This window comes from Diuraphis noxia, unplaced genomic scaffold (assembly GCF_037042655.1).
Source record: "Diuraphis noxia isolate RWA-SAM2 unplaced genomic scaffold, SU_Dnox_SAM2 contig0001, whole genome shotgun sequence".
NCBI classification, from domain to species: domain Eukaryota; kingdom Metazoa; phylum Arthropoda; class Insecta; order Hemiptera; family Aphididae; genus Diuraphis; species Diuraphis noxia.
The window spans coordinates 72,979,556-72,995,735 of NW_028301711.1; the positions used below are offsets into that span (position 1 = coordinate 72,979,556).

General features: G+C 26.0%; 1 protein-coding gene across 2 annotated transcripts; it reads right to left on the reverse strand.

Moving 5' to 3' along the window:
• Positions 1-167: 167 nt before the first annotated feature.
• LOC107168415 (RUN domain-containing protein 1) lies at positions 168-12,143 on the reverse strand. 2 transcript variants are annotated; one of them, XM_089216939.1, is made up of 13 exons: positions 11,689-12,143; positions 10,568-10,652; positions 10,182-10,322; positions 9,953-10,124; positions 9,760-9,854; positions 8,397-8,487; positions 7,526-7,638; positions 3,671-3,798; positions 3,166-3,367; positions 2,013-2,222; positions 1,827-1,924; positions 1,583-1,677; positions 168-521 (listed from the first exon to the last, which is right to left on the reverse strand). In XM_089216939.1, exons 1-13 carry the CDS (start codon positions 11,829-11,831, stop codon positions 415-417), a joined length of 1,680 nt encoding a protein of 559 aa, XP_089073065.1. In that variant the 5' UTR covers positions 11,832-12,143; the 3' UTR covers positions 168-414. The 2 variants fall into 2 exon arrangements, with proteins under 2 accessions (XP_089073065.1, XP_015373304.2); XM_015517818.2 differs by having other exon boundaries at positions 7,547-7,638; positions 11,689-12,142.
• Positions 12,144-16,180: the final 4,037 nt, after the last annotated feature.

Here is a 16,180-nt window from a genome sequence, read left to right on the forward strand (position 1 = left end):
GAAGAATAGATAATAAAGGATAATTGCTGTCATCCAGGTACAAGCCCCTGAACTGTAAATGCCAAAAAGGGCTTAGAGTCTAGGTATATATTAAGTGTATTAGGAAATTGGAAGTCTAAAGTATTAGTTTTATATTTTAATATATGATGTGATGGTTGATACAACAGTAAGATAGGTAGTGGTTTATTTATATATAAAAAAACACAATTTTCTCCACAAAGAAGTACCTAGTAGGTACCTAATAGATAATAAGTAATATTTTTCACCATATAGTAGGTACCTACATATAGGAGTATTAAAAAAAATACATTATTATTTTCAACTTTATTCTACGAAAATAAATAAATAAATAACAAAGACAAAAATTAATTTTCTGATTACAAAAATATTAATTGTTTTTAGAATATAATGATATTAAAAAGCATCTTTTATATTTTGTAATTGTCGAATAGCTAAATCTGCAGGAAGGTCGAAATTATATTGATTCAATTTTTCCAGTGAATGCAATGCATCGTCGAAACCTGAAATTAAATTAATTATTGATACAAGCAATAAGTAATTAACTAAAAACTAAAAACTAATAATTTTATATCATATTTGTGGCATAAAAATATATAATATAATATTATTATGTCGAATACAATACATTTTGTGAAAACCATCTTTTCGTAAAAATTTGTCCATTTCATAAAATAATATTTTTTCATTCATTGTGAAATATAAAAACATTTTTACACATTATTAATGTTGATATGCCCACATATTATGCCAAATTTTTCTCCCTTTTTAAATAAGATATACTGATTAACATTTTTTTTTGTAGATTTATTAGTCAGGTGGTACTACCGAGTATATCCTCCCACTGTCCCACTCTGTTATAATCACCATTATTTTCCTTTCAAAAAAATTACTTACTGTATGTAATTATGCATAGATTGTAATTATTCTTTTAATTAAATAAAAAAGCTTTAATATTAGGTATAACAATGTCTAAATTTATAGATAGTTAAATCTTAAAAACACAATATGTAATTTAACAGATCTTTAAATAAAAACTTCATATTTGAAATTTTGAATATCAATCTATAAAATCTTGTATAATACACTACTACGTTAATATTTACTATATTGTACAGTACTACCTATATATTAAACATATGTCATAAATAAATAACATTCATTTAAGTATAGGTACTTTAAATACCTATCTACCTAACCAATAATAATATTTGTGCGTGGTAAACATTTTATTTCACAAAGCGGTCATTTGATTTTTGAAAAAAATTCCATGATGTCAAATTGTAGTGACCATTTCATGAAAATTTAAAGTGAAAATTGATTGTAATATTTTCTTAAAAAATACATTTTTATTTCATGAACAGTAGTTCAATTTTTCATTTAAAGATCGATTTCATAATTTGCATGCCTACAACATATTATTTTAATCATGTAGGTATGATAAGTGCATATAAGTAAAGCTCGGTAAATACACGCGAGACGGATAACCGAATTTAGTATATGTATTGTCTTCTTATAACATCATATAGGTATATATTTTAACGAAGTGAAAAATAAATCAAACCTGTTTGCGCCACATAACTCCAAGGTTGATAGTAGAGTTCGACCAATGGTTGACATTTGAATATAAATTTTAACCAACTGACAAGCATTTTTGAACTGAAAAAGTAAATTATTATCAAAATATAAGTTAAAGAATTTATAGTTTACATTTTGCAGACACTCAAATTTACTACCATTTATAGTTATAATAATATATTTCAACTAGGTACAATTTATTAGCAGGCGTTAAAATGTATGTAACTTACTTCAGTCCAGCGCACACGAATGCTTTAAAGCACGAACCGTAACTTCTTTTATATCGGGAATGCGATGTAATTATATTTCCAATAATAGACAGTAGGCACTGTAATAATAAAGAAAAACAAAAAATGGTCGGATATAAAAATAAAATGCTAAATCCATAAACAAAATTGTCATGCAAGTAGTTTTACTTGTTTATAAGAAACTGACGATTTGCAGCCTTCAATGTCTAAATTGAAGCTCTGAGATAGTTTACGGGCTGGTGTCGAGTTGAAGTAATCTCCATTTTTGATTTCGTAGTATTTTAATATAAGCTCCCACGCGTGCATTGTTGATTTTGAGTGGTTCATCTTTGGATGCAAACAGTCCACAAATGGCACAACACTCGTGCTTTGACCCACCTGCATAGTGCATAATATTATATTGTTATGGAATTAGACATTTTTATTATAAACTGGATACTTATCGGGAATATACCTACTAATATACTGAATATATAAAAACGTATATAAACGTATAGTGAGTGATGCGAATCTAAACATTTGAATATAATTGGTAACGCTTCATAATTTTTAATAAATCTTGTGAAAAATTGTATGAATTGTTAATTGAAATATAATATGCACATTTTTGTAATTATTTTGATCGATAACTTTAATAGTTTTAAAAAAAATTTGGCTTTAAATTTTGAAATTGATAATAAAAACATATGACGAGCCTAGTATTAAGTTTTAAAATTTTCTTAGCTAAAAATAAAAATGTGGTATCTGTTTTTATATTTTAGGTACTGTTAATATTATAATAGTTATTTGTTAATTACTTATTAGTTTTTAGTTGACGTGTCGAGGCATGTAGTTAATATTTACATGGCTGCCCGAAGCACAAATTGTTTCGAATTATTTAATTATTTATAGACACTTTTCAATATAAAAAACTCTAAAACTTATTTTTATTATCTACTATGTGCATAATAATCAAATATATGTGAATTATATAGGAAACTAATCATTTTTAAATCATTTTTTTTGGGTGGTTCACGTTCTCTTGTGCACCATACCACGAGTCGCTGTACAGTGCAAGTTACTTTATATGATTTGAAAATTTGAAATATAATTTATAATGTGTCTTTATCGTTTTAAATAGATAGGTACCCTAGTAGGCTGGTATCCACCTAAAGTTAAAACTCTATACTTTATTATTAAACAAATAATTGACTTCTTTGGAACCTTTTATAGAATTCTCATTTTAATGCTTGTAAGAGTTAAAAATGTTGGACATTCTAACTGTAGTAAAAATACTAAAATAATTATTTATGGTTAAAGATATTTTAAAGTTGATATGTACCACCATGAGGCCATGTTGGATCAAATGTTGAATGGCTGGAGCTAATCGATTCCGAACCGTTAATGCTATTTTTCCATTGCATTCCATTGCTGATATAGTACCTTCGGAGTCCGACATATAATCACTATCAATATGGATTTCAGGTAACGCAAGCATTTCCAATAGTTCTGCAACAACTAACTCCAAGTTGGCTCTATAGTCACTATAAAAGAAACATCATATTTATGTTAATGTTTATGCATTTATTTTAACAATTTTGTGTTTTAAAGTTTCAGAATTTTAGATCAGACATAATCTGGCTTAATAATAATTACTTATTTTCATCTTTATATAATATACATAATACATGTACTGGTTATACTACGTTGTACTAATGTACTGGTTATGTATAGGTATTGCCAATTATTTTTTAAATTTAATTCGAATTGAAGATATGTGTATATATGGATGTTTGTCTATTATATATTTACCTATATAAGTAGGTATATGTAAAATGTAGACTTACCCCCAGTGATTTACTTTCATTGATTTTTTCAGTGTATTCATTTTGAAATGTTGTTGAGTGCATGATATTTGAGTACCGATGAACATTTGTATTATTGCAGTTAACCGTCTAACTGCACCCACTGTTTTCTGTTAGTATGAGAAATATTAAAAATATATATAAATTACAAATAAGAGAAATACACAGACTAAATTGGCATAATTTTCAAGCATATAATAATATGTAGTTTTCAACACTAACACTATAAATAGGTCACCTACTTAGTTTAAACTTTAATTAGATATTTGGTGAACAGTAATAATACATAATAAAATAAAATATAACATTTTCGGGACTTTCGGAATTCAAATGAATTTTGTTCACATTTGAATTTGAAATGAATACATGTAAATAATCGTGCTTATATAATATATGTGTACAGTATTTTTGAAATGCTATTAAATCATCTTATGAGGCGAAAAAGATGTTTAACGGCAGTAATTATTAAAAAATTACAAAACTTGAAAAATTTCTTTAAAAAGCTTAAAAAAGTCAAATATTTCATAATCATAACCATATATGTTGAATTCGAATATAAATAATAAGTTAAAATTTCAAGTGTCTACGGTTATTGGTTTTTGAGTTACAACAAAAATATAAAATCAATTTTTTTTTTTAAAGGGGCTCGGGTGACGCAGTGGTGCAAGCAGTTGATTGCGACTCGCATAGTCATTTGTTCGATTCATAGCAAAGTGCAAAAAAATTGCATGGTTTTTCGCGATCACTAATTTCTGGTGCTGTGGTCCGATTGTGTCATCCGGTTTCTGACAAGGTCCCACTCCATTGGGAGTGAAGACCACACATGTCTCCTCTTGGAGAAGGGGTGTAGTATCATGCATATAATCGTATATAGTAATATGTATATAAATATATAGATAAATAGATCACATGGTCTCCGTACTACCCGCTTGTGATAAACATTGACAAAGACCTTAAGGTCGTTTTAATGAACAAATACAGAGAAACATTTTTTTTAAATTTGTTTTTCGTAAAAATTACTATATTTTTTCACTTGTTTTTTGTTTTCCTGATGCTTTCTAAAACTACTAAGAATTTTCAATTTTGATCGCTCAAAAATATCGTACGAATTAACTTTTCAATCAGAGAAAATGCTGATGTCGAAAATCGGAGCATTTTAACACAGTGTTATTGGGAAGGAACGCATTATTTTTATAGGAACGTGTATTATTTTTCAAATTTTCTACTATGAATAATATCATCCCAACCATTATCTCAACATTAAAATTTTTTCATGTACAATCTAAGTATAGTGGGCATATTCATAGATAAGATGTGATACATTCAATGTTGAATCAGGGTCTAATAATTAACTACCAATCAGAAAAGTCATTGAATAAAAAATTAGCTAAATATTTTTGGCTCAAAAGTTTTCCACAAAAAATACCATTGAAAATCACACAGATCATACAAAAAAAAAATTAAAGGAACAGGAAAGTATTCCTTTTTCGCAAATGATACAGGGTGTAACAGAAATACCTGAAAAAAAAATGTTTGCTAATTATATTTAATATACTAAATTTTTAATAATAATAGTTAAGTAAATAATTTAAAAAATACGATAATGTTAAATTCCAAATCAGTTTTATCAAAAAAGTATCGAATTTTAGAAAAATTCTAAAAGTAAGCTACTTGACGTACGTCAAATCTTTTTATCATCAAAATTGTTCTTATAATCAGATTCACAAATAGACTAATTTGAATTTATCCAAAAAAATTTAAATGCATTTTTTTTCAGTACTAAAAAATAATTATACATGTAGCACTAGGGCCTTTTAATGAAAGAAAAAATATTAATTTGAACAAAAGTTATTTTAAAAGTCAGTTTTATCTGTTGCACCTTGTATGATTATAATTTAAAATGTACTTACATAATTATGGATTCAGACTTTTAAAGTACTTGAGTAAAAGTATTCAAATACTTTTTAAGAACTCAAATACGTATTCTAAATACATTTGAAAAAAGTACTTGGGTATAGTATTTGAATACTTTTTTGAAGGTATCTGTATTTAAAATCAAATACTATTTTTAAATACTTTTTTCGTCTTACTTTTTAATTATTCTAACTTAATTATTCTTATTCTAATTAATTTAAGTAAAATTAAAGTTCTAAAATAAAAATAATAATTTAGTTGATTAATAAATAATATTTCAATTTATCTATAAGGTCATTAGACCAAGGAAAAAAGATAAAACATATTTTAAAAAAAAAAAAAGTATTTGAAAGTATTTGAAAGTATCTGTAAATACTTTTTAAAAGTATTTGTATTTGTACTTAAATACTTTCTTTTTTTCAAGTATTCAAATACGTATTTTAAATACTTTTGAAAAAAAGTATCTGTATCTGTACTTGAATACTTTTTAAAAGTATCTTTTACAAGACTGTATGGATTATAGGTAAAGTAATGCTTATACATTTATAATATTAATACTAATTTATTTAAAAAAAGTTATAAATGATGGACCTACCATAAATGTATATTGACTTAATAGTTAATTGATTATCTTATAATAATTATAATAAAAGCATATGCCTCTTTTTTTACTTGGCAAAGCGTATAATATGTCGTCAGATATTACAACTCTGCTATGAAGATAGCTGTGATCGCTCCCCAAACTACCAAGTGTATCATAGACATATAACATGTAATACATGTTTTATTGTTTTATATGTCTATGGTGTGTATATCAACTGTTTTTTATACCAATTCAATCTGTGTATATCGCATATCCTTATCACAGTTCATAGACAACAGAAAAATCACAGTCCACAGACTAATAGATTATAGGTACTATATCCGTGGTTAAAACGTAAAATATGATCAAAGAAGATCCCAAGGGGGTGATAGGTGGATCCCTCCTTAGAACCGCCACTGTATCCCAGGGTTGTTCGTTAATTACTATTACTTACATAATAATTATGATTGTTTGTATTAAGATTTTATAATCGCTGTTCTATTCAAAGTAAATTCATATTTCATATACTTGCCAGTATTAAAAAAATATTAAAATATGAGTATTTAATATATATTTATGGTAGCTAACATTAAAAAATAGGTACCAAAATAAAACCAAATAATTATTTTCAAATTGTATAATATGGAATTATACATTGCGTTGTAGGTACTATAAATGTATTTAAAAACCGTGAATTTAGCCAGCTCGCAGAGTGAGCTTTCCTAATACTTGTTTACATATATAATTGTGTTATATTATATTGATTTATGGTGGTTTAATTTATGTTATTAAACAACTGTTTGTATTTAACACAACGGGGCTGGTTATTATATACCTAGTGGTATTTATTTAGATTCTGATTATGGACATAAACATAATTAATATACAAATATTTGAATATGATTAAACAGTTTGCAACAATATTTAACTCAATTAAATTTAACACACAGTGTTTTCCAAAATAAATATACTTTTAGGACATGCTCGAAAAAAGTTAGAGTAAGTATATCCATACAGCGTTGATATTAATTTTGTAAATAACAAGTGTTAAAAGTATGAAATAAAATAAAAATATTTATAAACTAAATGGATGGTTTTTAAAATAAGTTTTTCCACTGGGTAAGTACAGCTTTAAGTGTGAGTTTGTTATTATATATGTGATTAAAACTAAATGAACCATAAAAAAGTAATCAAATTTGTATTTCATTATTTATGTAGAACTGCATAATATATTACTGAATATTTTTATTTTGTTTTTCGACTTGTATTTTATCGATATTTTTCTTATTTTTCTAACTGTTTTATATTTGTAAAGTATTTCATAAACAAAAGTATATTACGTGATTAAATTGTGTAATTACCACGTCTCTCGATTTCCGTTCAAAACATTTGTCTTTAGGTACTGATGTTTTCATGACTTTATCTCCCGGTGTTTTCAATTTGATTTTACCAGCTGAAAATTGTACACAAAATATAAGATAAGTAGGAACACTGCAATGAGTCAGTTCTGCGATAAAATAGAAATATAATAGAAGTTTGTTTAAGAAATGGAAATAAATAATATATTATATATTTTTTAATTGATTTTATTTCAAATAATTTTGTTTGTCAATTAGTATCTATATCATAAAAATGAATATTTTTAATATTATATATTAATTTTTTTTCCTGCGTAGTACGTAATCATACTTATTGAAAAATCTAATAGGTATATAACTTAATTTTCAGTTTAGCTGTTTAAAAAAACTTTAATTGTATTTAAGAATTATTATGACATTTAATCTCTTGAAACTTATTACTAATACGTAGTATTAAACTTAGTTATTATAAAAAGGTTTCATATTATATATTTGGAATATAAAATGTTGTCAACTCAAATTTACTTCCACGTTACATTTGAATTCAATTTAACTGAGAACTGACTGTATAGTGGATAATTGAATGGATTTTTTCTAAATAAACAAAAACTATACGAAAATAATTAATAAAATTCTATTGGCATATACTTTGTACAACAGTGGTTGGCAACCGGCAACCAATGCGACTATTGTATACGAAAATTATTTTATTTTTTAAATAAAAATATAAAATGTAAAAGATATATTTTTTTTTGACGTAGCTCACGAAACTTTTTATTTTTTAAAAGCAGCCCCAGAATTTAAAAAGGTTTCTGCTATAAAACAATAATTAATTATCTGATTTTATACTTACTTTGTAAATATTGTATGAACCTTTCAAGATCTGCTATTTGGGTTTTTAACTGATCGACCAAATGTTCTGTGGCTTTCATTGGATTTACCAGCTAAATAAAGATATTTAATTTACTATTGGAAAAGAGTCAAGCCATGACCAATTGTATTAATTGTTTTTAATTACAATATTTAAACTTTAGATGGAAATTAAATAAAATTAATATTATATAATAAGTATATATAATATAATATACATAATATACATTTATTAAAATTAATTCATCTAAAACAAAAACTATAAACAAATATATTTAATGGAAATATATAACATAACTTGATACTTGAAAATCGAAAGTTAGAGATATTCTTAGACTTTTGAGTAGATACTTGAATTTATATCAATAACAGTGTCGTGTAACATTATATAATAGGGTACAACATCTTGAAGATAGAAGGGTGAGGTATTGAGTGACCAATTATTAACTAATTCAGTATTAATTAAAACACGGTATTATTTTATTAAGATCCTTCGTAGAAGTAGGTCAGTAAGTATATCAAAAAGCTTTGCTAACGATGCGCTCTATTGGCGGAAACACTTATCTATACGAAATTGCATTAGTTGCATTAAATAATAAACAATTTAAAAAACATTTATGAGTGTGAAAATATTGTAAAGGGGTAGCAATAAGTAGCACTGCTTAATAACACAATATTATATAATACCTACTATAGAAATAGGACAGAACAGTGTATTGTATTTAACATTATAATTGTATCAATAAATTTAGCGGCAGTGATATTATGTAATAGGATCTCTACTGTTACATAATACATAAGACTCACGAACGTGGAAAAATCTAATTGTATATGTTCGGTATGGCAACGAGCATTTTATTCGTAAGTTAATCTTAAAGAGGACGTCGATTACAGGAATTATTTAGCTTGTTTACAATATGAACTTCACGTGATATATAGGCACTCAGGGTCGTAGCTAGGCACTGGAAAATAGGTATTTTCCGGGGGCTCAATTACAAGAAATTTCATCGAGTGGCATTCTGAATTCGAATATGATTATTCACAAAAATAAAAAAATCTGTTGTTTCTTTTAGCGTAATTTGATGAGAGGACGCAAATTTGGTTTTCTGCCAAGGGTACTACTGGTTCTTGTTACGGTCCTGGATATACCTAATCTGTAGACCTGTATTATAGGTATGGACTATTTTAGGAACAACATCAACAATATTATTATTGTTGTAATAAATTATGTTTTTGTCAACATTTCCTTCAAATGATCTATTTATGACTTATAGATAATGTAGGCATTTTACGAAAACATAAATTTATGAGTACTAATTCATTAGTGTGATTGATTGATTGCGTACTTTTTGAATTGCGTTATCAACTTCTTCTTTCAGTTCTTCTACAGACATGTTTTTAGAGTTTTTGATGCTTAAATTTAATTTTTTTTCTACTTGATCTAAAAATAAAACCGTTAGATATTAAATTAACTACTTACATATAAAAAATAAAAATAAGAGATTATAGTTTTTTGTCGATTAAATAGATAATATTTACTAATTATGTTGTTTTGTCTTTCACGGAAAACGTCTACAAAACTTTCTGGAAGATCAAATTCGTCTTTATTATTATATATATGGCTCTCCAAAGCTTCCAACTGTTTTTTCATTTCCTTGATCACTTCAATTTGAACTTGATGTTTCTTTTCCACCACATTGTCATCGTCATTCTAAAAGTAAAAAGGCTATAAATTTTCGTTCATAAAATGTCATTAGCAAAAATCTACCGTTGTTACAAGTAAATGGTTTAAAGAACAATTCGTAAACACGTTTGGAATGCCTTTAAATGCAAATTCTTCTAAATTTTTAAGTAAATGTTTTTTCTCTTCATCAGGTGACTCAATGATTTGATGAATTCTCAATTGTACCTGCACATATTAAACACACATATATACATTATATACATAATCGATTTAGGGTTTTCGTGTTGGTAAATGAAGAAGGAGTGTTTCAAAATAAATTTGAAATGTGAATGTATTTAAACAATAATTATAATTATCAAACTTATTTCAGTTGTCAATCTTAAGATATAATGGTGCAATTAATTAAAGAATCAGAATAGTGAATTATGATAGACAATATAAGTGCTTGTACTCATAAATTTGCTTGCTACCTGTGAAAAATGTGAAGTCAAAGCTATAACAGATGAATGAAGAATTTCATATTGTTCTTCTAAGTATCCAACTTTATTGTTTTCACTAAAAAACCAAATTTCAACATTTCATAATTTTGTATAACTAATAATAATATATTAATTGTAGAAGTTGACATGACATAAATTTGTTAATTTTAAGTTTAACTAAACAGTTATTGTTATAAAATTATACGCCACTATAATCATTATATTAAAAAAAAAGCAAAAAATTAAACAAGCCATATTGTTTAGCATAAATAAGTAACAACTATAGGTAGCGAATCTTACAATTCATACTATATTATTATATTATTTAAATTAATGTAGGTTATGAATCATTCAAAATCAAACCCAAAAACATGTATTTATGTATTTTTATATCTTCATATGTGAAAAAAAAATAACTGATACAGTAAAATTAATAATAATTTTTCTTTGGATTTACACAACATATCACAATTAAATAACGAAAGATTTCTGATTAAATGTATTTTTTGAATTAATCTTTAATTAGAAGACACCTTCAAAAAAAAGAACTGTATTTATTTATTTCGACTTTTCATTTCTTCTTCACTACGCTATAATCAAAATTTATAGTAAGTTTTTGAGATTATTTTAGCCAGAAGAGAATCTAGAATAGCTCGTTAAGGACCTTATATACCTAATGAATTGTATTTTTTTAATAAAGGAATTAATCAGGTATGTCAAAGATTAGACAAAATTTAAATAATTTGAATATTCTAAACACCTTTACTTAAGTCAGAAATAGAGAATTTTACAACTTTCAATCAAAGTACTTAATACAAACCATGTGGTGGTACTTTTAATTTAAAAATACGATCAACATATTTTATTGTATTTTAAGACTCTGTACTACAAGATACTATATTTTCTAAAAGTACCTTTATATATTTCTAATTCATAATTTATGCAAATAACCTATAGGTACTTACTACTAATATTTAAATTTAATAATGAGATTTTTATTTTTGTTGTGAACTTTCATAATTTAATTATTTATTTACCTTTCAAAACATTCTATAAATAATTGAAAAAACAAAAAATTGTAATCATTTTAGAAATTTAATTATAGAACTTACTTCCAATTATTGTGATTCGTTTCACAAAACGAGTAAAGTGCATTGTCATGGTCATCTGCAATATCCGTTTGGTCACAATTATTGAGGTTTATGTTGCTGTCATCATTTGTCTTTATAATTTCCATCGTACAACTGGCTGACATTCAAATAATTGTTTATAAAATTAACTTAAATAAAGTTTGTTCAATATGGTAGTAAAAATTATATTTTATAGTGTTTTCAATAACGAGTCAAGTTATAATTTCTTTGTTGTTATTGTTGCTATAAGTTTATAGGCATACGAACTTTACTATACTATATATTGGGAAAATTATGAAGCATATTAGTTTTAAGTTTTATATGAACACTGGAAATTACTGTTTCCTATAGCAAGTTCGCTATCAAACTGTCATATGTAAAGCAATTCGGTAAAAGAACACTGAATACGCTACCCACACGTTTGTCAGTTGCAGCTGTTAATACTATATAGCAGCCTATGTGTTATAGGGAGGGCCTATCGATTTTGTTGTATGACGTCAGCAATGGGTTCCCAAAGTTCGCATTTGAATCAATGCATAGTATCACATAATATTGCAGTACCTACGTTGTCGAGTAGAATATGTAATGATACAGTAGTTGTATGTACTTAGAGCAGTCAAGTGATATCAATGGAAAATAAATAAGTATAGGTTTACGCTTGAGGAATTTAATGGATACTTATTGTATGATATTTACGTAAATAAATGCAATATAATTTAAATAGATTTTTGTGTGCTTTCGCACTTTTAAAATCACGTTAAATAGCTATTATTTACGTAGTCTAAATTATCAACTAATAATATGTCAACTACATAATATGTTGTATGTTGAATAACATTTAACTCATAAGTAGGTTGTCAATAATATTTTAATATTTTGAATGTGTAACACAATTATAAACTAAAATCATTAAAACGACCAGATTTATACTATATAGAGGTTGACCGCATACTATTTATTTAAAAAACTATTAATTTTGTATTTATTGTCATTCAGATTTTTAGAAATAGTAGGTAGTTAAAAATAAATACTGTTAAAATTTTTTAAATATTTTTAAAAAGATATCCATTTGTATTTCGGTACCTATTATAGTAGGATGTGGTATACCATATACCCACTAAAATATAAAATATTAGCATACTAATATCATCTAACATTATTGATATTAACTAAGTCAATGCCGAATTGCCAATGTACCGTATATAATGGTATATAAATAGGCTCGTGGCATAAAAAGCTTAAAATAAATTGTTAAATAAATAATTCAAAAATATAATTTTGTAAAATAATATAGGTACGTGGAAGTGAAAAGTTCCATGTCTTTGCGAATAATACATTTTCAAATTAGGTACAAATATACACCTACGAGTAGTACTTATTATCTTTTTTAAAAATCCAGCTACACAAAAATTAGGTCTTATTTATTCATAAATAAGAAATATTTAAAGGAATCTTGGAACTATGATAGCGTTATAAAATATACAGAAAAAACACGAATATAATAATAATTTATCAAATAATTTAATAATTTAAATAAATTTTATCCGAGTCTTGAGTTATAGCTAAGTATATAGAAGAACCTTTAATTCTTTATAGGTGAAGTACTTTGTTCTAATTTATTTTGAATGCGTTCATAATAAAAAGTTTGTATAAAGCAATAAAGAAATAAACATTCTTACTAATATTATTATGATTAGTATAAAATACATGAATAATGCACGGCAAAGTCTATTTTAATTATATTGAAATGCATTTTTAAATTCTGGACGAGTGATGAATATATTGGTTTTATAATATGTTTTTAGCAGTAAAAATGCGTTTATCTTCAACTTTGAGAGTAATTTCTACGGTTACATATTGGATCTAGTTGGTACCAAAAGTGATCAAAAGTGCACAAAGTGCAAAAAGTTGGTATTAGCTATAGTCGCTATAGGTATATGAATTATTTTGACTATTTAAATGTGTACATCTAATCTGGAAATCTTATGAATGAATAGCTTAATATTTTAATCGGTACTCTATGTACTTGGTACACGCGAACTACAAAGGCACAACTTAATGAAATAATATTATTATGGACTATGGTCATTGTTGTCAAGCCATTCAAAACGACATTAAACAACTATAGATATCGTCTGACGAAACTGTAGGACTTCAATAAGATGGATTTTAATTTTAATTTCATTAGACAAGCTTGTTTCGTCTTGATTTAAATATAATTTTAGATTCTGAGCGGAGCGAGGAATGTATTGGTTTTACAATGATGTTTATTTCTTTTTCTTTTACTTTTTTATTCTGTAAACACTTTTTCTCCCTCTAAACTTGCTTAAAAGTATCAAGTGAAACATATTTTCTGAAAGGTAATGTTCTTGAGCTGATACTTTAAAGAGGTCATTTTTCGATTTTCGAAACGGTACCTACACGAAATAAAAGCGGTTAAAGGAGAAAAAAACGTACGATTTCACGATTTTATAATATTAAATAATTACGGACGACGTTTTATACCAGAAATATTGCTTCAAATGAAAAATAACAAAAGATATTTTTTGTTGTATTTTGGATTTTGTTCCTTACGGTTTAAAGTTCGGAAAATTTTAATAATTTTTGAGCTATTTATAGAAATTTTAATTTTGGAAGTTTTTTTTGTTGTAATTCAGTTAAAAACATTCGTAAAAACTTGAAATTTGTGTTGTTTACCTACATTAGCCTTACCTAGCCTTACATGGTAAGATTTTCAAAACATTTGAGCGAGTTTTTAAATCTAAGATTTGAAAATGTTTAATAATCTACCTACTATATATCATAGACAGATAAACTGTCTCCGCTCAGAATCGTTTTTCGTATACAATGATGTAATATCATTGGATTCAAATTTAATTCTATCCATTACATTACTCAGTGGCGGCTCTAGAGTTTGATTCCGGGGGGGGGGGGGGGGGTCCAAAAATATCACACTTTTTTTTTAATATTTAATAATATATTTATTAAAATTAGTGCCACATATTACCCACATTAGTCAATAGTCATTATAAAAATACACAAAATTGAAAATATTACACAAAATAAACATAAAAATTACATAAAAAATACATTACAATTTATAAAATAAAGTCTAATTTTCTATTTTTATTTTTAGCAAATCTATCAATGACTTTCTCTATATCTATAGATTTAGAAGAATTTAGTGAAATTATTCAACTTAATATTTTTATCAAAATAACGGCCTATATCATAATCAAATGCACTATCTATATTTATAGTTTTGTTTTCAATTTTCTCAATTTTAGTAGGGCTGGTTGTAGATATCGTTGATGGCTCACCAGCATTAGCGTTAGTCTCAGTAGATTTAATTATATCATTATCAGTACTATAAAAAAGTAGGTACTATCCGTAGAAACTTTAAACTTTTACAAAATGCTTAAATTGGAATTTTCTTTACATACATTAATTTTCAAAATATTTCGATCATTTTTAAGCTATTTATAAGAATTTGAAATATTTGGTTTTTAAGTTTTATTTTAAAAAAGTTGATAAAAAAAATTTTGGAGAGTCAAAATATTTAAAAATGTAAGGTAGGTACCGTATAAAATGGCTTACAGTAGTTTAAACAACTTTAAAACACATATTATGTACTATATTTTATAGTAATTATTGAAAACATTAATCATAAAAACATTTTTTTTTTAATCTAATTAATAATCTAAAAATTCTAATGTTATAATCACGCTAATACGCTATACTATAATAAACCGTGGTTATAATACAGTAAATACTTATTGAAATCAAATAAAGAGTTTAGAGTAAAGAAATTAATCATATAATTTTATATGCTAAAATAATACGTACCATTACAACGTAAATTGCAAGCCGGAGATTAAATTTTTTACTATGGTAACCATATTGGTCGTCTGGTCGCTTAAAATCGCTGTTGTAAAATGAATCATTAAAACGATATTACTCTGAACTACGAAAAACGTCTGAACACATAAAATACATAGAGAATTCTCGGAACAATTCATATCTAAACGCCGCCGACGATAAAACACTCACAATAGAAAAAAGGTCAGTTCAGATGGATACTATCGCGGTCGGCCACGGGAAAACCCGAAATAATATAATGATATTATAAACGATATAATCCGTAATAATAAAAGCGTATCATATTATATTAAACTCGCCTATTTTTTTTTTTTTTGGATTTCGGGGGGGGGGGCATTGCCCCCTTGGCCCCTCCCCTAGAGCCGCCACTGTACATTACAGTAACCCACTTGTAACCTACTGTAGAATTAGAGTGATATCGACGACTTACCCGCTTTTTTAATAGTTGTTCCAATAAGTAATCCCTATAAGTGTAAATTTATTTATATTTTTTTCAGACTTCAGTACCTACAATCCATCATTGTTAATGAATCAGGATCTTGTTCTAACAATAAATCCATATTACTTGCCAAATTAGTGTTACATTATTATAATC